The sequence below is a fragment of the Temnothorax nylanderi genome, unplaced genomic scaffold (assembly GCF_030848795.1).
Source record: "Temnothorax nylanderi isolate EJ_2023f unplaced genomic scaffold, tnyl_v1.0 TNYL_tig0101_pilon, whole genome shotgun sequence".
NCBI classification, from domain to species: Eukaryota; Metazoa; Arthropoda; class Insecta; order Hymenoptera; family Formicidae; genus Temnothorax; species Temnothorax nylanderi.
This window is the reverse complement of record NW_027249163.1, coordinates 322,546-343,084: the sequence shown is the minus strand read 5'-3', so window position 1 is coordinate 343,084 and position 20,539 is coordinate 322,546. Positions and strand designations below refer to the sequence as shown.

The 20,539-nt window shown below is 35.7% G+C and overlaps 4 protein-coding genes across 19 annotated transcripts; 2 read left to right on the top strand and 2 right to left on the bottom strand.

Annotated features, from left to right (window-relative positions):
* Nucleotides 1–3,535: 3,535 nt before the first annotated feature.
* Nucleotides 3,536–10,995, top strand: LOC139775592 (uncharacterized). Of its 8 annotated transcripts, XM_071711681.1 has the most exons (11): nucleotides 3,536–3,701; nucleotides 3,818–3,951; nucleotides 4,558–4,623; nucleotides 6,075–6,242; nucleotides 6,313–6,472; nucleotides 6,763–6,834; nucleotides 6,950–7,078; nucleotides 7,366–7,470; nucleotides 8,212–8,484; nucleotides 8,619–8,711; nucleotides 8,792–10,995. In XM_071711681.1, the coding sequence occupies exons 2-11, from the start codon at nucleotides 3,872–3,874 to the stop codon at nucleotides 8,900–8,902; spliced, it is 1,257 nt and encodes a 418-aa protein (XP_071567782.1). In that variant the 5' UTR covers nucleotides 3,536–3,701; nucleotides 3,818–3,871; the 3' UTR covers nucleotides 8,903–10,995. The 8 variants fall into 8 exon arrangements, with proteins under 8 accessions (XP_071567782.1, XP_071567784.1, XP_071567787.1 ...); XM_071711682.1 differs by having other exon boundaries at nucleotides 3,537–3,951; nucleotides 6,962–7,078; XM_071711683.1 differs by lacking the exon at nucleotides 6,763–6,834 and having other exon boundaries at nucleotides 3,536–3,951.
* A 1,063-nt stretch (nucleotides 10,996–12,058) lies between these two features.
* Nucleotides 12,059–15,229, bottom strand: Sgsh (N-sulfoglucosamine sulfohydrolase). Its single transcript, XM_071711679.1, has 10 exons — nucleotides 15,094–15,229; nucleotides 14,637–14,766; nucleotides 14,431–14,567; nucleotides 14,206–14,356; nucleotides 13,803–14,041; nucleotides 13,569–13,688; nucleotides 13,258–13,455; nucleotides 13,004–13,173; nucleotides 12,731–12,877; nucleotides 12,059–12,631 (listed from the first exon to the last, which is right to left on the bottom strand). Exons 1-10 carry the CDS (start codon nucleotides 15,206–15,208, stop codon nucleotides 12,485–12,487), a joined length of 1,554 nt encoding a protein of 517 aa, XP_071567780.1. The 5' UTR covers nucleotides 15,209–15,229; the 3' UTR covers nucleotides 12,059–12,484.
* Nucleotides 13,206–17,932, top strand: Pmm2 (phosphomannomutase). 9 transcript variants are annotated; one of them, XM_071711701.1, is made up of 5 exons: nucleotides 13,206–13,330; nucleotides 16,346–16,440; nucleotides 16,580–16,774; nucleotides 16,863–17,130; nucleotides 17,354–17,932. In XM_071711701.1, the coding sequence occupies exons 2-5, from the start codon at nucleotides 16,381–16,383 to the stop codon at nucleotides 17,617–17,619; spliced, it is 789 nt and encodes a 262-aa protein (XP_071567802.1). In that variant the 5' UTR covers nucleotides 13,206–13,330; nucleotides 16,346–16,380; the 3' UTR covers nucleotides 17,620–17,932. The 9 variants fall into 9 exon arrangements, with proteins under 9 accessions (XP_071567802.1, XP_071567801.1, XP_071567800.1 ...); XM_071711700.1 differs by lacking the exon at nucleotides 13,206–13,330 and adding an exon at nucleotides 15,405–15,546; XM_071711699.1 differs by lacking the exon at nucleotides 13,206–13,330 and adding an exon at nucleotides 15,431–15,572.
* Nucleotides 17,926–20,456, bottom strand: LOC139775596 (methylglutaconyl-CoA hydratase, mitochondrial). The gene is made up of 3 exons (XM_071711695.1): nucleotides 20,091–20,456; nucleotides 19,106–19,914; nucleotides 17,926–18,621 (listed from the first exon to the last, which is right to left on the bottom strand). The coding sequence occupies exons 2-3, from the start codon at nucleotides 19,852–19,854 to the stop codon at nucleotides 18,462–18,464; spliced, it is 909 nt and encodes a 302-aa protein (XP_071567796.1). The 5' UTR covers nucleotides 19,855–19,914; nucleotides 20,091–20,456; the 3' UTR covers nucleotides 17,926–18,461.
* Nucleotides 20,457–20,539: the final 83 nt, after the last annotated feature.

The following is a 20,539-nucleotide window of genomic DNA, read 5'->3' as shown; positions in this document are numbered from 1 at the left end:
TCTCCCGCCGCGTTATACGCGGATATGATTAGGTTTTTGCGTAAGCTCGCCGGCCGTAAACCTCGCTTTTACGAGCCTGATTACGGGGGGGGGGGGGGACAATATTGCGCTAGCCCGCTCATCGTCGACGAGCTGCATCCCGAATAAAATTCCGACACGATGCGCGGTCGCAGTCAACGACACGACGCAGCAATCAGTTCGACTAACTGCACGTCACGATTTTATCCGATAGATCTTGCCGCGAAATCGGCAAATGACTATCTCTCAATAGATGGCCACCTATACATAAATTCGCAGTCGTGAGAGCGGCTAATTACTGGAAATGTATCTTCCCCCGTTCACAAAATTCGCTCGTAGTCCAAAGAATTGCTTGAGTAAGCTAATTCCTCGCCGAGTTTCTCATTCCTAAAGCCAAAGTCTCATAAATTCAGCGAATCTCTCTCAATGCGCGCTAAGATTTAGTAAAAAAAAAAAAAAAGAAAGGAAGGAAGGAAGAGCTCACCGGCCGATGCGCAACAGCGGAGTTGTAAGTTGTAACCCTGCGTTGATCTGTAACATAAAAATATATTTACATTAAAGCAGGTTCCAATCGATACTTGAAGTAAATAATTATATGAAGTAAAACATTATTCTAACAGATATCTGATTTTAAAATGCAAGGGAGAGAGAGCAATAAGCGAGAGAGAAAGAGAGAGAGAGAGAGAGAGAGAGAGAGAGAGACGCGACGTAATCTCTTCTCGCGTATGCCAGTTAAACCTCGAACGGTATTGTACGAACAATGAGTATCACACGTAATGGGCGAATCAAGTCGCGCTTAAAAAAGTGACGGAATCCGCTAGGACTGACAGGACAGCAAAATAAATAAATAAATAATTACCCCACGGTTGCTCCGCTGTCGCCCGATGCCTCCCAGGCCTCCTTCTCCTCTCCTCGAGCCTCCTCCGTTGATCCGTTGTCGCATCTCCGTCGGCGCACTCACTCACGACGCGACGCGACCATTCACTCGCGAAAATCGACGATATCGTCGCTTATGATCGCGCGACACTTTGAACGGCACTCCCGGTATTAATCTCGCGACGCGACGCGTACTCAGGTACACGGCAACGGAAAAATTACGGCGAAGCTACGAACGACGCTACCTACACGATAATACGATCCGCTTGACGTCCGTGACGCTCGACGTCCCGCATGCTCCCGCAGGTAGACGCTATCATGGAGAGAATTTCGTAAATCTCACATCTCCATCGGCGCGCTCACTCACGACGCGACTCATTCACTCGCGAAAATCGACGATATCGTCGCTTACAATCGCGCGACACTTTACACGGCACTCCCGGTATTAATCTCGCGACGCGACGCGTACTCAGGTACACGGCAACGGAAAAATTACGGCGAAGCTGCGAACGATGCTACCTATACGATAATACGATCCGCGAGCGATCCGCTTGACGCCCGTGACGCTCGACGTCCCGCAGCCCCCGCAGGTAGACGCTAAAATGGCGGAGAGAATTTCGTAAATCACGCGGCCAACTTCACTCGTCAGTCTCACCACTCGCCACTCGCCAGAAGCGCGCGTCGCGCGTCGCGCGTCGCGAGAACGCTACACTTGCTGCATTGTCAAGCATTTTTGGTAAACTGCAATTAAATCGTCGATTTATGAACACTGTCTATCCCCTACAATCACCACATACTCATCACCACACTATCAAATACCAAGTTATACGTACGACGTTAACAGAGACTGTGATCGCGCCTCGGATCGCGCTAATTAAGCATGTAACGGCGCGGCGTGGCGTTATTCGATTTAGGGTATCTTTCCACTCGTATCTTTCATCCGTGTTCCGAAAACGACGCGGACGGCAAAACTTTACTCCGAACGAAGCCGCGCGCGACACGACGACGTGAGGCGTGAGAGGCGAGAGGCGAGTCAAGTTGGCGGTTAAGACCAATCATCCGAAGGAATGTGACCGAAAGTCAGTATTACCGAATACGATATACCTCGTTATCCGTATAAATTCCGCGAGACACATGTATATCACAGTTATCCGAAATGTGGACGCGAGCGGGCGGCGGCAGTCGGCTTCTCTCGGCAGTCGGCGCACAAACAAGTAGTAGGGATAAAGTGGGGGTAGGTGACTCGGCTGGCCGAACGCGCGCTCGGCGAGCGTCGTCGCTAGTCATCTATCCCCACTCTACCCCTACTTGCGCCGTTGCGCGAGACATCGAGAAGCCGCGGCCCGCGGCTTTGTCCGGACGTTACTGCCGCTGGTATTTCATTTATCATGCGACAAAATTTTTCAAGCACGTTGATCGGTTGCAAGATAGAAAAGTTCTCGAGCCTCTAGAAATCCTCCATCTCGTAGCGAATTAGTACGCTTGACGACACATGAAATATCAGCCTTAATACACGAATCGCCGAGTCCGGCGCGGGCGATTGAGAGATTACGGAAAACTGTGATCTATCGAATAATTAGTTAATACATATGCCTCGCGGAATTTATACGGATACCGAGGTATATCGCATTCGATAATACCGACTTACAGACTTACTTTCGATCACATTCTTTCGGATAATCGGTTTCGCTTCTCAACCCGCTCAACCGTCAACTTGACTCGCGTCTCGCGGCTCGTAGTGTGTCGCGCGGGGCTTAAAGCCTATTCTACAATGAAAACGCAAAACTCTAGCCGCAACGTTGTCGCGACTCGCGACAGCCAATCAGAAGCGTCAATGGCAGAATGAAATTGCCGCCGTTTTCGGAGCGCGGATGAAAGAACGAGCGGACTCTAAATCGAGTAACGCCGCGCCTGTTTAATTAGAGAATTTAGAGATCACAATCTCTGTTCGTCGTACCGTCGTACGTTTAATCGCGTAATTAATCGTGTTTTGATATGTAGTGATTGTGGCGGATAGACACAGTGTTCATAAATCGATGATTCTTTCAACGCCGTGTAATTAAGTACGCGCTGCGTCGCGAATGTTTATCACAAAAATTCACGCGCAATTATTGTACATACTACATCATTTGATGGTAACCCGCGACTCATCGATTTTCTCTAAAGTCTCTATTTTTTTATAAATATAAATCAACCAATTGAGTCGCTCGATGAATTAATAATTATTTAATGAGAAGACGTTTTTCAGGTGTCGTAAAGAAATGTGGTCATCGAGTGAGAATCTGAGATCGAGTCTAACATTTTATTAACGCAACCAAACATACTCGTAGATACTCGTAGAGTCGTAGCTCGTAGGCTCGTAGTAATCTCGTAGCCTCGTAGGGTAGGTCGCCGCGGTGCAGGGCAGGGTGCACTGTGCAGTGCGCATGAACCAGAGTTTGCCAGTACGGCGTACGGCCGACGGCCGACCGACGGCGCGGCGTCGGAGAGAAGCGGGCGCCGGGCAGTGGGCGATCAGTGAAAGCATTTGCAGTATTTTGCAGCCTACTTCGCAGTTCGCTACTAGCCAAGTACGCTGCAAAATATTTTGCAAATGCTTTCACTGATCGCCCACTGCCCGGCGCCCGCTTCTCCCCGACGCCGCGACGCCGCGCCGCGCCGTCGGTCGGCCGTACCGCCGTACCGGCCGTACTGGCAAACTCTGGTTCATGCGCACTGCACCGCGGCGACCTACCCACTTCGCAGTTCGCGACTAGCGACTAGTCGGCAGTGACGGTAGTGTCGACAGTAAGGCATCATGGCGATCGGTTAGAGCAGTCAGCAGTGTCAGCACGCATCGCTCAGAAAATTTACCGTGAACCCGTACACGATCACAGTAATCGTGATTATCGTGAATTAATCGCATCGAATTTCCCGTCAGCAGATGACCGCATATCGATCTTTCATTGCGTGGTAACGTCGAAACGCGAATGACACAATGGTGAAGTTGACGGAAGAGATGGTCGTGGCTCGCACGCGAGTGTCTGACTTTTCTGCCGTAAAGAAACTCAATTGCTGGTGAGTATTTATATCGACGACAGGTCTCTTTAACGGTATAACGTCCCGAACGTCCGTCATGAATTAATTCACCGCGACTCGACTGTCTCGGAGCTCGGAGCGATTAAACGCGACTAGACTCGACTTTGCCTTTGCCACGCAAACAAAATCGCGCGACAAGGTTATCAATGTTTTCTACGCCGCCCTATGCCATGCCATGCCACGCCATGGGAAAAAAAAAGGGAATTATCATCACCCGAGCGTAACTAACTGCTACTCGCGAGACCCTGGCAATCTGACATGCGAAAGGATACGTGGAAAAAAAGTACTTGACGAATTCTGCGTCTAGTACAATTTTCTTCGTGCAAATGTATCCTGAGAGTAATGTCAAGTATATAGCTAAATTTTACAATTTATTTTCATTTCTATATTCCTATTTATATTTACATTTATATGTATATTTATTTATAAACGCTATTGCAACGAAAAGCATTTATAATTGAAAGGAATGTTTAGTCTCTTGTTAAGTTTTGCCATCTCGTTTGAAATAAGATTTTGTGTAATAAGTAAATTATAACAATATTTTTCTCTTTCTATTGAATTTAATTAATATATTTTTTTATACAGGGGAACAGATATAACAGACGTCAGCATCTTAAGAAAAATGAAGAATGTAGAAGTGTTGTCATTGAGGTAAGACTTATTGTAAGGTTGAAACTTGTTAAAATAGTTGAACGATTATCGAAATAAGAAAAATTTTATCATCTATAACACTTTATTTGTTATATGATATATATTACGTTTACGCGAGCGTTACTTCTGTAGTAACTTACGATAATTCACTCGTTAAATTATCGTAAGTTACTACAGAAGTAACGCTCGCGTAAACGTAGTATTTGACTCAATATAGTCGTAAACATTTTAGCTATTTGGTTGGTCTACATATCTACATTAAAGGTTTTGCCATAAGTTTTTTTTAAACAGACCTGTGTTGCATTGTTTTGTCATTTATTTTACTTTTATATGATTTTAATCATTGGAATACATTATAATGTTTAACGTACAGTGTCTATCATATTTTTATAAATAAATTCGATTTTATTTTAAACTAACACCTTATTTTGCTTGTAATCTTTAGCCTTTAAATCTCTCGCTTAGCTTATACAATTTTGAATAAAGCTAAAAAATAAATAGTTACAGTGCTTGTTAGCGAATAGTTTATTACGCAAAAATGTAAATCGTTCTATTGATGATCATGATCTAAGATATTTTTCATCTTACGAAAACGTAGAAGCTGCAACGTATTCCTACTTTGGATATGATTCTATTAAACTCATGGTCACAACCCACAACTTCAGAAGTTGTTCTACCCACACATGCTTCATTGTGATTCGTCTGAGTAATATTGAAAAATGTATAAGGCAAATATGAAGATCGCGGTATTTAAAATATCTGAAATTTACTCCAAAAAGACTAAACACTTTTTATCTAAAACAATTTTTTTTATAACACTAATTCTAGGGTACAGTATAAAATTAGTCCTTTTTTGTGAGATAAAGAAAAATAAAAATATATGTATAATCTTCTCTTTCCTTTGTACAGAGAAAACTTTTAAAAAATATATGTTAAATGTGTATAAAAAAAAATTTATGTGTGCTTTCCCCTGTGTAACTTTCAATTTCAATTTTCTCAGCAGTATTGTAATTTTCTCATTGACTTTAAAAAGAATCTGTTTTACTTATATTTACTTTGTTTTGCTATTTTAAACGAACAATCATAATTACAATGAGGCATATAATTTTTATAAAAAGTTTAATAATTTTCTCTATTAATATTAACAAAGACAAAAGTATGTAATATAATAATATAGATTTCTTTTACATCAGCCCAACTTGATTAATATTACTTGTTTTATATTATATATACGTGTGCGAAATAAAAATAATGGGTTAACAAAGAGTTTTACACTTTTCTGTATCATATTATATATAAATTATTGTATGTAAATTGTTATTAAATATTAGTAATGTTATTTGTTGTTGTTTAAAATAGAGCATGTTGATTTGAAATTGCTTAAGGAATATAAATCTTTTTCTTTCTTTATCTGAAATAAAAATAATAATAGCATTCATATTTATTTCTAGCATAAATAACATTAATACACTTGCCGATTTTCAATACTGCCACAAGCTTCAGGATTTATTTATAAGACGAAACAATATTAAAGATTTAAATGAAGTTTGCTATCTCCAAGGATTACCTAATTTACGAAATTTGTGGCTCGGTGAAAATCCATGTGCAGAAAAGGATGGGTAAATATTTAATAGTAGATATTGTTAAAATGAGAAATTATGGAAATCTTATAATTCGCTATTTTGATAGATATCGATTAGCTGTACTTCGAGCTTTGCCAAATCTTGAGAAATTAGATGACAAGGTAGTGTCACCCGAAGAAGTGCAAACTGCAATGGCAATAGGTCGACCTTTAATACATCCTCTTGAAATAGATGCTTCTCCACAATCGGATGTGGTAAGCCCAGAGGTGAGACCATGTTTTAAATAATGTATAATAATAGGAAAAAGATTAATGCAATACTAAAATACTTTTCATATGCAATTAATATTCACATTATTTCATCAATAATTTTCTATACTTTTTTGTATGCTTTACATTCTAAGATTAATAGCTCTTTATTTAATTGTTATTAAAACTTATTGATAGCAGATTATGTATTAATTAAAAAATATATATTTATAATATTTTTTTAATGCACTTTTAATCATTGAAATGCTAAATCATTCAAATGCTAAATGACATTTATACTAAATTAGGATATTGCGATTGAATATATTGAAGAAACTGAATTGGGACGATCTAGGAGGTACAGTTCTTCTAGTGATCAGGTAATAACATAAATTAACATATTCTTTAATTTGCTCTCGATCACTAAAATCGATCATTTGGCAACTCACATGATATAATGTAATTATTAAAATGCGGCAATATGTATACTTGTAGAACTTTTTTCAGAGAAGCTTTGATGAAATGCAACATACTCATGAAGAATATGACCCTGACAGAAGAAACGCAAATTATAATGCGTCATCGTCACATCATTACTCACAAAATAATCAATATGCATATGAGGTCAGTCATGCATATCATCATATGATAGGAGTAAAAATGTCCTTTAATAATTATTTCTAAAAGTAAATAACTTTTATTTATTAACAAATTGTAACTATTGTGCTGGGAAATTTTCTTAACATGTTATAATACAATTTTTAATGCAATATTTTCATATTAAAGTAAAAATATGTAATTAATCAATTAATTTGATGGTACTGATCATATTAACTAATTAAATTAAAAGAGTTAGATTTCAAGTATGACTATAACTTAAAGTCTGTTTTATCGCCTGATTATACTAACAGCTTCAAAATGGACAATCAAAGAATCAGAGCAAAGATGACACTGTGTGTACAGAGTCACGCAGCAACAGTGAGACTGTGGCCACTAACACTCTTGAAATATCCAAGGTACATTTAAGTACAGCGCATTTTTAAGCATATTTGCGATTCTGGTTATTCATATTATCCATAATATAAACGATTAAATAAGTTTCATAATCATATCTCAGTAATACTGTCATTGTGTATATTACTGTTTATTAGCAAGTATGATTAGATCACTCGAATTTGACATGTTTTCTGGCTACATATCACTTTGTATGACTCAGCTTAGGACATTTAATGATGAGTAACTTTTTTTATTTTAATCGCTTTAACATATCATCTAACATATTTTTACATTGACCAACAAAATTAGAAATAAATAGGACTTAATAATCTAATTTATGAAATAAAATTTGTAAAACTTACACATTTGTTGTTCTGACTACACTTATATTTGAAGGATATAGACAATAGATAGATTGGAAATGACAACAAAGTTTGTCATTTGTAGAATAATTTGTTCTTGTAGTATAATTATGATGAAATATAAATAATTCTATCAAATGGGACAAATATGAAGATCTTAAATATACAAAAATTTGATTTAAACTAATCTAAATAATCTAAAACATCTAAATCTGATTGTGTCATATATTATTATATATATTCAGAATAAATAAAAGATTAGTTTTTTTATATCTATTAATATTTTATACCAATAATATGAGATGGAATGTCTATGACTAAAATGTAAAACAATTCTTCTAAATACAGTTTACATAGTACACATTGCCTGCAATTATTTTATAGAAAATGATGTTTTAGGATTACGATGAACGTCCAATAGTACAACGACATAATGGAGATTACGATGAAAGACGAGCTTATTCTGAGTACAGTGGAAACGAAGTATCTCAACGTATGTATACACCAACACCGCAACGTACGCAATATGCTGTCAATGATTTAGCAGATGACAAACGTAATGACAGAAATAACTATAGCTATGATGAAAGAACAAGATTAGAATATGAAGATTCGCCACAACCTCCTTCAACACCTCAAACAAGAAGGATGGCAACTCATCATAACGAAAGGGTTAGATTTAAATAAGTATATTATTTTCATAAAATATTAAGCTTAATGCAGTCCATAATATTTAGCTGAACAGGCATATAAAATGCTATATATAAAAAGCTTTTAATAAAATTAGTACGTTTTACTATTTACAGGAAGACCCAAGTCAAGTACCCGGTTGGATAAGACATCCCGAAAAGGAGAAATGCAGAAACCAATTTCACTATCACAGGCGGCCAGTAACGAGGGTATGTTTTACGGCATTTTTTTAAGTACGCTTGATTAAATTTGAAGTATTTACTATTTTTAATATATATTTTTCTTTTAGAATTCAAATATATTATCTGCTGTTCTGTGCTTGGTTAAGGAATTGGATTATCCAAGTCTGGAAGTGGTAGAAATGGCTGTTAGAAATCGAATGGATGAACTAGAAGAATGATGTTTCGGACACCGTCCCCAAAATCCACAGGGGACGGTCGCTCTCTCCCATATCGGCAGCATGTCTTCTGTTCCCAGCCCAGAATTCTCTGATTCGCTTGATTCTACCATAACTTTAAGCCAATATGCTAATAACGATGGAAATTACAATAATGACGAACATCGCATACTTGACCGTCAGCTACTCGAAGAAAATAACGATAAGAGTCAAATTCGACGAAATGAATGTGCCGAAAAAGTTTGCTCAACACATAGCCCGAAAACAGTATCGATTGACCCGAGCCCAAGATTGCTCGGAAATAATCAATCCATGTGTAAAATCAAAGATTCCGTATTGGATAATCCACCATCGAGAAATCATCACGAGAGAAAAAGCAATGACGTAAGACGTGTAGCGAGCAGTGACAGTATTCCTCGTGGTAATTATAACAATGTCATTTTGAGCCAGGGATGTAGAGTTTTAAGCCAAGATTGTGTAAGAAGATCAAAAAGTTCTGATGTTAAGAATACAGTTACACCACTTCGTTATATTCAATCGGCAAAAGGAACGTGGACATATAATTTGTAAGTTATGCCGACAACACACTTGACAAAATCTTAAATCTTTCTAATAACCAAAATCTTCTATAAATGCAATCAGACATAATCTTTTCGATAAAAACGAAAAAAAAGCAATGAAAAAATTCAGTAATGGATACAAGACTTTAAAATCGAAGATTGGTCTCATCATGGTATTTCGTATATATATAGGAAAAGTCTAAATACATGTAAAATTTACAAATAATTGTGATATTTCTGCAATGACTGAAGAAAATGTAATTATCTTCATGTATTATGTGTACATTTAACAACATGTTACAATCGTCATTTCTGTTAATAAGAAACGCTAAAATCAAAACTAATGAAATTTGGTTTCAGCATATCTGACGATTGATATACGAGTAATTTTATTTAACAGCCGTTAAGATTTCCAAAGTTTTATTGAAATAAATTTGTTAAATATATATTAAAATAAAATGTATAAAACATTGTCTATGTATAATACAAAATCAAAGATAAATTATATGCGCTATTAAATATTTTCTCAGTAAAAAAGTATTTGGAGTTTTTTTAGAGAAAGAAAATTATTTGGATCAATAATAGTTTGTTTGAAGATCAATGTTGAAAAAAATAATTTTTACGTTAAAATATAATACGAGTAAAAAATAAATGTATATATGTAGAAGATGATTTTGTACACAGATAGCATTCTATAAAAAACACTTAAATGTACATTATTTGCATATAATCTGATAATTTATAATCAAAATATAATCTGCATATATCGATGTTTAAAAATGTACATACACAAGCGAAAAACTAAATTCCTAAGTATTTTACCATTTTCTTGTTATATTACTATTTTCTTTAATTTTATTATTTTATTACGGAGGTGTACATTAATTTTTTAAACAATATTGCAAAGAAGTAAATTAATTTTGTTACATATATATAGGATCAAACAATATAAAATTGTACTTAAAATAGAATAACAAGCGAAATAACTATAAGAATGTATATTATATATAGATTAATTTTAAGCTGACGAACAAGTATATAAGGACGTATTTTTTGACACAAACCTTCCTTATATTATCTGCTAATAGATAAGAAAAGCAAAAAGAAAACAAGGAATTACATTTCTTCTACAGACAGTACCGTTCCATCAATTCAGCCAACAACTAATAATAATTAGACTTAAGACATTTTATAACAATGTAAAACACAATGACTTTCGTTATCCAGAACCGTCCACTTACATTATTTTATAACTTGTAAACAATATTACTTTAATGTATATATGTATACAATTACATACAGATTTTATATATTATTTAAAAATTTATGTAAAAAATTTAACCTTGGATTATGAACAGTGCTGAAACAGTGTTGTAAACTTGTGTTATCGCATTTATATATATCAACTTTGTATCTCTTCGAAATCGATATTTTCCATACATTAATTAAACATTTTGTTATAACTTGCCTAAAAAGTGGAAAATTATATTGGTACTATTGGTATCTAATATAAAAATATATATAAATATTAGTAAAGCATGTGTATATATATATATATAATCTCTCCTCTTTTATTAATTTTTATTTTTATACAATCGGCACCGGTCATAACTTTATGAGCAACTTGTCGAATTAATGTCGATTGTACTTAAAAAAGAGAATACATAATTTTAGAAAAAATTTTTGTATTTCGTAGTTACAATTAAAAAATTAGTAAGTAACTAATTTTAAATACATATAAGTATTTTTGATTCATTATGATTAAAAAATATATTTCCCTTTAGAGAACATAAAATCTTTTTTATTATAATGAGAAAGAGAAAGAGAGAAAAACCAGAGATACTCGAGGTTATCTCTCTCGAATCGCATCGCAATATCGCAAATTCGCAAATCGCAATCGCAAGACGCAAGTCGGTGTAATATCGTGGGACTGTCATGTCATAAGAGCTAGTCCACTCGGCATTGCTTATAAAAATGAACGTAAAAATGCGAATAATCGAAATAATTGATACGTTGTCACTTTACGAGAGAACGTTTTGTCTGAACGAGACTAACGTCTTGACTTATGCTTATTTTAATATTATGTAACGATTGTTTGTATGTACTTTATTGAGTTCTAACCTCAACCTCAACAAGTGTGATGCTCGTTTTACGCGGACTCCAGAATTCAAATTCCCTCGTTGTGTTGGGTGGCCTCGCTTTGTGTCTTTTATTTATGATTCAAATAAAACAAATCTATAATAACAATCAAAAATATAACCGATATCTGAACTATAAGCAATATGTGAGATTTTCTTATATTTACATAAATATTAATCGCCTGCATGTAGTTAACATCTTTATTTATTCTGTAGTGTGATTTTGAAGATAAGACACATTTCATACATTTCTAGATGAATGAAATAGCGACAGAATTGAGGGCAGTAGTAAAATCCATCAACAAATCAACGGCTTATGTTCATCAATTAAATGAAATGCTTACCAAGTATCGCGAAAGAGAGTCAAAGAACACATCAACATCAAGAGCTACTTTACCATCGTAAATATCTTAGGAGTTTAAATTAAGGTTGGTAAATTATATTTAAATTACAAGAGCAGGTTGTACTTGTGTCATTTAATTTTTCTCTTAATACTTAAATGAATATTCAACATTGTTATAACCCAGACAGCACCAAGTCTGAAATTGGGACATAAGACGTCTTTTAGCCTTCTTTTTAGTAAGACGTCTAAAAGATGTCTAAAAGACATTTTTTAGATGTCTTATATATGTCCTGCTTTTGGACAAGTGTGCTGTATGGGAACTCTATTCTTTCTCTATATATTAAGCTGAGTATTAAATTACAATATTTGTTTTTATTATTCGTCACTTGGGTATAAATATTAAAAATTCTATATTATTGAGTATTATTTTATATAGTTTATATTCAATACTTATCATTACTATGGAAATTGCACAATGGGATATAAAATTATAAAAAAGAAAACATATGTAATAGTTATCGACGATCAATATTAGGAAAGAATCTCAATCGTCTAAATTGTTCAGTGGCATACATTGAGGGTTACTGTTTCGTCCAATATTCTCCAGCACACCATTTGGCGCGCACAGCCATGGATCCTTTGTTGTTTCTAACCAATCGGACAATCGTTTTTCAAGCTCGACAAATATGCTCTAAAATTTAGAATATATATAAAAAATTGAAATGCATTTATTATATCTATTATCAAAGAGAAAATGTGATTAGTGTAATTGTAAGTTTATATCTATTACCTTTGCGGACGGTTTTGAAACTATGTTATTTAATTCTTCTGGATCATATTTTAAGTCATATAATTCCCATTCTGGTCTCTGATAATACTTCTTTAATGTCTTATACCATGGTAGAAATTGATGATTCCTTGTTCTATTTAGAAGGTCCTGCACATAATACAATGATGAATTATTTATGAATGTCTATACTAACAAATTTATTTTAAAATAATTTCAACTCCAGTAAAAAAAAACTAATACTGTTTTCTGGATATTCTTTTTTTTTCAGATTACCTGAAAAGTCGGAGATACGTAAAAGTCCTGATCGATAGGAAATGGCATTCTGTAGTTAATATTATGTATAAGTTTGTGGCGTTTAGTTCTAATCGCACGCATAGGATAATACATGGTAACTTCATGATGTGTTTGGCTAGCAAAGATTGCCGTATTATTTTCTGTGGGTTCTATAAATGGAATATTATTGATTATTTTACAGTATAATCTTTCTAATAGAAGACAGTGTATTGCATTTATATATATATATATACCTTCAAGAAGCAGTGGTAAAAGTGATTTGCCAGTAAGTTGCGGAGAAGACACTTCATTGAAATCTTCATCCATGTAAGTTGCATTGAACCAATCTAATATTGTCGGTACTATGTCGAGTAAAGACGTCAAACTATATGTCACCTTGTTTTTCCTATGGCCATGGATTGGTGATGACATCATCATGGGTTCAGCTAGACCTTCAGAATTTTTTTTTAGTATCTACTTGCTTGTATTTTTACAACGCTAATATTTTCAAATACTTGCTAGTTTTCATTTTCTCAGTACTTTAAATGTAACTAAATTTACAAACCTGGATCATATAGATTTGTACGACCATTTGGGAAAGGTATACCATTATCAGACGTATAAATCACCAATGTGTTGTTCTTGAATCCTGCATTTTCCAATTCTTCAAGAATAAGGCCTACGCCTAAAAAATTATATTCTTTTTAAATACTGTTATATATAATATATGAAACTTTTGCTCATAACATATTAGAAACATATATACTTGAGCATCTCTCAAATAACATTTTAGAGATACCTTTATCTAAACGAGATATTGTTGTATATTGGGCAGCAATATCTCTCCGAGCAGCTTCAGTATTCTGAACATAGTAGGGCACTTTAACTTGGTCCCATTGATAATATACTGGATTCCAATCGGGAATTGTACCCATTCCAACATCACCATTACCGAATTTTTCGCAAAAATTACCATACTCTGGATGAGTATGCCCACAGCGATGTGGATCGTGGAAGGCAACATATAGAAAAAAGGGTCTGCAAAATTTTAATATACTTGAGAAAATGTTTTACAGAATAATATATAATAAGAAAACATAATTTTTTGAAGTGCACGAAACAAAATAATATGTCATCTATATTGTTTATTATACATATACACACATGACAAAAAATCGCGCTATATATAAAATATTACTTACTGTGTTTTATTTTGTGACAGAAATTCGCGGACTAGTAGCTTTATATAAGTAATATTGCGACCTACTTGAAGAATAGAATTATTTTCTTCTGTATGCGCAAAATCAAATGGATAAACGGTACTGGGGCCTACGTGTTTTTTGCCAATAATTCCTGCACAAAGAAAATATTTAAACATCATGATAAGATAATTTATAATGCAATATTATAAATCTGTTATTCATTACCCGTTCGTATATTGTTTCTTTTTAATATTTTTGGCAAGCTTTGAATATTATCAAAAGAATTGAAATGATGAACTCCATGATGAAGGCCGTACATCCCATTTTGATGACTTGGTAATCCAGTTAATATTGCAGAACGGCTATAAATACAAAATTTAAGATTTATATATCTTTATTAATTAGATTAAATTTGAATATAACAAAAATACCTTGGTGAACAGCTACTGACTGATGTATATGCATTATTGAATAGCAGACTTTCCTTTGCTAATTTATCCAAATTAGGGGTTTGACATATTTTATTCAAGTATGATCGCATTTCAAATCCTGCATCATCAGCTGTGGATTGATAAATAAATATTTCACACAGTAACAAGTTTGACGCGAATTATATAGATTGTGAATCTAAAAGTGATCTAACTGGCCTAACTGCGAAGTTATCAAAATGTACCTAATTTTTGCCAACTAAAGGAGTTTGTAACTCTTGTTCATTACATCATCTCTTACATTTGCAATTCTAATTCCTAAAATACATTCTTATTTTTGAAAAAAAATACTTCAATTTATATAAAGCTACAATTTATTTATTCCAATTATTCGATAAGATATATTCGCAAATCACATTTACGAAATGTGATGTGTAAAAAAGTACGTTATGTAAATTACCCAGCAACAAAAGCACATTTTGTTGAGCTGTATTGGTTTTTCCATTTGATCCAGATAATTGCAATAAGACAATGCACAAAAGGCATAATTTATTCAAACAACTGTTCCACGGCATATCGCAATTGTGTAACACACATGTATGCGTGAGCGATACACGTCATACACGTGTGTGTGTGCCACGTGTATGAGAAAAGCACATGATGCACACGCAAGTATTGCCAATACGACCGATCGAAAATTTTCTGTTCTTCCGCGAAATAGCGGACACGTGATATAAGGGCTTGATTTATCTATCACGTTGTGTCTTGCCGGGCGCGTGGCGGCACATGTGTCCGCATCGTGTGCAGGCACGTGCACGAGTCCATCAAACGCGAAGATTACAATCGCCCCGTTTCAATTGTCAACGGAAAACGTTGCAAAGCGCGACTGAAGGGACGTGCGCGCGTGAAAAAGGTCTCTGCAGCTCTGCACCGTATCTGGTACATTTTTTATCACTCGATTGGTACATGACGTTTCAGCATCCAACATCTGGCCACATCTCACCACATCTGGCGATACTGACCACGTCACCACGTGACCACTCTGACATAGCCACACTCACACAAGGCACGAGGCACGACTCGACACGTCAAACCGGCCACGTATATACGTACATATACGCATCTTTTTTGCATATATCATATTTTTTGTTGTATTTCATTTTGAATGTAACCTTTTATCGCCGCTAATCTCGCGAGTCGCGCGAAATGTCGTTGATCGCATCATGTATGTCAAAATTTTCAGCGTTACCTCCGGAAATTCCGAGTTGCTCCGAATGCGTTGGGATAGGTTACAATTACATGTACGCTCTTTTTCCTTCGAAGCTTTTTCTTTCACATCTTTTTAATTTAACTAAATATGACTGCGAGCACGTACGCTTCGTTACTTCTAATATAAATATACATAATTGCGATTGAATGAATTAAGCTGAGAATAATGTGTAGTCTATTACTCATAAATCATCTTTACTAACAAGTAGAGGGGGAAGATGGGGCAATTGTTAACCTGTCTCTCGGCACGTGATTTAAAATCTCACTCTTCGATAAACTCCTTCATCTCGAAGCTGATTGTAATAAAAAAAAGCTGGCTTATAATCATCTAATATAATTTTAAAGGCATTCTCGTTTCTATTTTATTTTCTGTGGAATGTATTTATGTATTTTAGTCATTTGTGAATATTTCTGTGTGTATTAAATGACAGTATGTGTTTCAGAGAGCTTGAGTGCTTAAACGATATAAGATTACGTCATGTCGAACAAGATTATTTGCCTGTTTGACGTGGATGGCACACTTACCAAACCACAGCAGGTATTATGTTTTGCATACCAAAATATTCTATCTCTGAGCAATGCTATATTTCTTCTTGGACATTACAATATACTATGTTATTGCTACGTTATCCTGTATCCTTATCTATCGTTTTAAAAATATATATTGTCTTTTATAGCCAATCAGTCCTAGCGTTGAAAAGTTTCTCCTAGAAACTGTAAAGAAAGAGTTTGACATTGCTGTTGTCGGAGGCTCTGATTTAAACAAGATTCAAGAACAGCTAGGTGGTGGAAATCTCTTTGAAAAGTATAAGTATGTCTTTCCGGAAAATGGCCTTGTCGCTTTCAAAAATGGCAAAGCTTTACCGTCCCAAGTAAGTAGTAAGTAGTAGTTGTGTCTAAGGGCAATGACAGATAATGCGTTTTCTTTTCTAACATGTATCTTATTAACATAAATTTTAGTCGATCCAGGATATGCTTGGAGAGGATGCTCTGCAGGATTTTATAAATTTCGTCTTGCGATACATATCTGAGATCAAGCTGCCATTTAAGCGTGGAACATTTATAGAATTCCGTACGGGCATGATGAATGTTACACCAGTAGGACGGAATTGCAGTAAGAAAGAACGCGAACAATTTCATGAATATGACAATGAACATCATATTCGTGAAAAATTCATACAGGTCCTTAAAAAGGAGTTTCCTGATTTGGGTCTGACTTACAGTATCGGTAAGTAACATGTTATATAGAAATAATTTTGTTTAGTTAATTTAATTGATTATAGCATAGTTAAAAATTTTAATATAATAAATTAATAATATTCATTAAATTATTTTAAAATATTATTAATTATTTATATTTTACTATTGCAAATATCTTATAACTTCCGAGATGTACAAATTAATGTATTACATGTAAATTTTAGCAAGCAAATTTATTTATTTTTTCTAAGGGGGACAAATCTCTTTCGATGTTTTTCCCATCGGTTGGGATAAAACATATTGCTTGCGTCATATCCAGGGATATGACGAAATACACTTCTTCGGTGACAAAACTGCCGAAGGCGGTAACGATCACGAGATTTACGAGAGCGATCTGACGGTAGGACACCGCGTCACTTGTCCCAAGGATACCGTGAACCAATTGAACGTCCTTATGACACTCGTAAAAGAAAATAGGGAGAAGGAGCAGCTTAATGTTACAATGCAATGTGTCTAAGGCCTAAAAATTATTTTTCTAGGTCGAGATAAATGTGCACTTTTAATTAGTATTGTGTACGTTATTGTAATAGATTCACTTCTTTCTTTTATTTTTTATCTCTACCAATTATATTACATTCCTGACGATGAAAGTATAGTATTTAACTTTTATAGTTTCAAGTAGTATTTCTGAGCACTCTAAAATTCTAGGCACATCTGTTTTCACGCACATTAGAAATATATTTGTACATATGCTCTTTTGTGATCGTTTTATTATCATTTGATATACAGAAGTCATAAACGTCGAATAAAAAGGTTATTGGTATTAAGAAGATAGTAATTTATTTTTTGTCTGGAACAAATTCCACTCTCATAAGTCTTACATGTGCATACACGCCACCGCATATATCATTACATTTACGCATACATATGTACATATATATATATATATATATATTAAAACTACGTTAAACAATAACAATGTTAACAAAAGAAAAACGTTATATAATATTTATTGGAAGACGACACAGTATGACATAGAATGTTTTTTTCTGCTACTGACAAGATATAAAAGGCACCTTATTAGCATATGTAAATAGTAAATATGCAAAGTTAATGCTGTAACAGCTGTCGTTGCAGCTTGCATGAAACTTTTAATATTAATTTCTTACCATTCTAGGTAAACTTTCGTTTTAAAACGTAAATGCATTTCTAATAAAATATTAGGAATATATATTAAAATTAAAATGTATGATCACTTAGTAAACGTTAACACGTATATATATTTTGTATAAAATGTGATATAAAATGTATTCCGTTCGTGATATGTATATTAAGCGTTTGTTATGGCACCGTAAGTTTTCACGCTCCTTGGTAGACAGGTACGCGCTTCGCCGCGAAAGCCGCGAGTCCTTCGATTCGGTCCTTCGTATCCACGAGCTTACTGTAGCACTGCCCCTCGATCTCCATACCGTCTTCTAGAGATACCTCCGTGCCTTTAGATATAGCCACTTTCGCCAATCTAAACGATAGAAAATTAAAAGATATATCTATAAATAAATATTGTGCTTCGTCAGGAAATGAAAGTTCAGAGTAAAATACAAGCGTCAGAGAGAGAGAAACGTGTATTACTCGTGCTCGATAAGACCAAGTAGATAAACGTGTGTGGTGTGATGTGTATTATATAATACGTGAGTGATCGTATCAACGATTCTGAGTAAGCATTGTCATGTTTAAATACCTGTTCGTTTCTTACGGATAATAATAATGATAATCTTTCGCAATTTGGCATATTATAAAAAGCTCTATCCTTCGTTTTCCAATTATATTTTTTTGTTTTTTATTATCTCTGTCTACTCTATATATTGTTCTTCTTTTATATTTATATAACTAATATTTTTATTTCTTATCCTTATCTTTATTTTACTTCGTTTATTCTTCTTAAATATCTTTTTATAATTTATATTATACATTTATTGAAATAAGTTTTTACATCAATAACTCACCTAACACCAATGGGACCGTTGGGTAAAATTTCTCTTGCGATCGAAAGAGCTATTTGGTAAGCTGCATCGCCGACCTTGTTTTGCGGAACCACCTCGTTCACGAGACCAATTTCCATCGCCTGGTCACCGTCCAGAATCCGCGCGGTGTAAATCAGTTCTTTAGCCTTGGCTGTTCCGATTATCCTCGGGAGTCTCTGCGTTCCGCCGGCGCCTGGTAGTATGGCTAGTTTCGTTTCTACGAGGCCCATCTTGGCCTCGGAAGAGGCGACTCTGATATCGCTGGCTAACGCGAGTTCCAATCCTCCGCCCAACGCCGCACCATCGATGGCCGATATTACCGGCGTCGGCAGGGTTTCCACGTTGGTCATGAGACCTCTCAGAGAGGACACGAATCGTACCACCTCGGAATTATCCATTTTGAATCTCTCTCGCAGGTCTGCCCCGGCGCAAAACACTTTTGGGACCAGACTGCGTATTATCAGGACTCTCAGCTTGTTGTTTTGCCTGATGGTGGCCAATGCTTCGTCCAACTGAGAGACCAAGGTCTTCCCGAGGGAGTTACGAGCGGTAGGCCTGTTCAATCCTAATACAGCGATACCATTGTCCTTTCCATCAAGGTAATTAATGATCACTTCTTTCGCCTCGTCCTTAGGACTTGGCATTGCGCTTGTAGTCAATGTCCTTGCGGCACAAGCGCACAAGTAGCGAAGAGAGCTGGAAACTCGGACGCTTGCCACTAATGAAACCATTTTGTGGGATTTATTAGTTTATTTGCAATCTATTCTCTTTATTCTCTTTAGAATGGAAATCTGGAAAAGGGAAAAGACATTTTTTTTTATCCTCGACAAAATATTTGTATCTTATCGAATTATCTCCTTTTAATCTTCTATCGTTTTGTATCGTCTATTAAACTGTATGCGATGTCTTATAGTATATTTAACATATCACTTAAGTGAATATAATATAATCTTGCAAGAAAACTTACCCGAATGTAACCGACCGGTTTCTCGACTCTCGCCTCTCGCCTCTCGCACGGCGCCGCAGCACGTAGACGCGAAAAAATTTACGACGTCGTTATCCTTGATCCTATTTCGGGATTATGATGCGGCAGCAACAGGAGATTTCGCGTCGCGTCGGGACTCGGGACTCGGAGCGTGCGAGCTGGTGCGAGCTGGTGCGAGCGCTCGCGCGGGACCGCACGCACACGCGTGTATGAACGTGCAAGATTTGTTGCTTCAATTGCTTGCGAGTCGCGGGTTTTGATTTCCGCGGACGGATCGTGCCGATCGTGCGAGAATGCCTCGCTGTACGCCGCGACTCACCGCGACGCGACTCCTTGGACTTTGCGGACCCCGGACCCCGGACCCCGGTCCCCGGTCCCCGGTCTCCGGTCAGAGCGGCATTGCAACAGCGGCGGTGACAGCGGTGGTGAGC

Coding starts and splice junctions, on each gene's coding strand:
- LOC139775592 (XM_071711681.1), top strand. CDS start 3,872: ATGGTGAAGTTGACGGAAGAGATGGTCGTGGCTCGCACGCGAGTGTCT. Junction 6,243..6,312: donor CCATGTGCAGAAAAGGATGG/GTAAATATTTAA, acceptor CTATTTTGATAG/ATATCGATTAGCTGTACTTC. Junction 7,471..8,211: donor ACACTCTTGAAATATCCAAG/GTACATTTAAGT, acceptor ATGATGTTTTAG/GATTACGATGAACGTCCAAT.
- Sgsh (XM_071711679.1), bottom strand. CDS start 15,208: ATGCCGTGGAACAGTTGTTTGAATAAATTATGCCTTTTGTGCATTGTC. Junction 13,456..13,568: donor TACAAATCTATATGATCCAG/GTTTGTAAATTT, acceptor AAAATTCTGAAG/GTCTAGCTGAACCCATGATG. Junction 13,174..13,257: donor TTTACCACTGCTTCTTGAAG/GTATATATATAT, acceptor TTCCATTTATAG/AACCCACAGAAAATAATACG.
- Pmm2 (XM_071711701.1), top strand. CDS start 16,381: ATGTCGAACAAGATTATTTGCCTGTTTGACGTGGATGGCACACTTACC. Junction 16,775..16,862: donor GCAAAGCTTTACCGTCCCAA/GTAAGTAGTAAG, acceptor CATAAATTTTAG/TCGATCCAGGATATGCTTGG. Junction 17,131..17,353: donor GGGTCTGACTTACAGTATCG/GTAAGTAACATG, acceptor ATTTTTTCTAAG/GGGGACAAATCTCTTTCGAT.
- LOC139775596 (XM_071711695.1), bottom strand. CDS start 19,854: ATGGTTTCATTAGTGGCAAGCGTCCGAGTTTCCAGCTCTCTTCGCTAC. Junction 18,622..19,105: donor AACGGTCCCATTGGTGTTAG/GTGAGTTATTGA, acceptor TCTATCGTTTAG/ATTGGCGAAAGTGGCTATAT.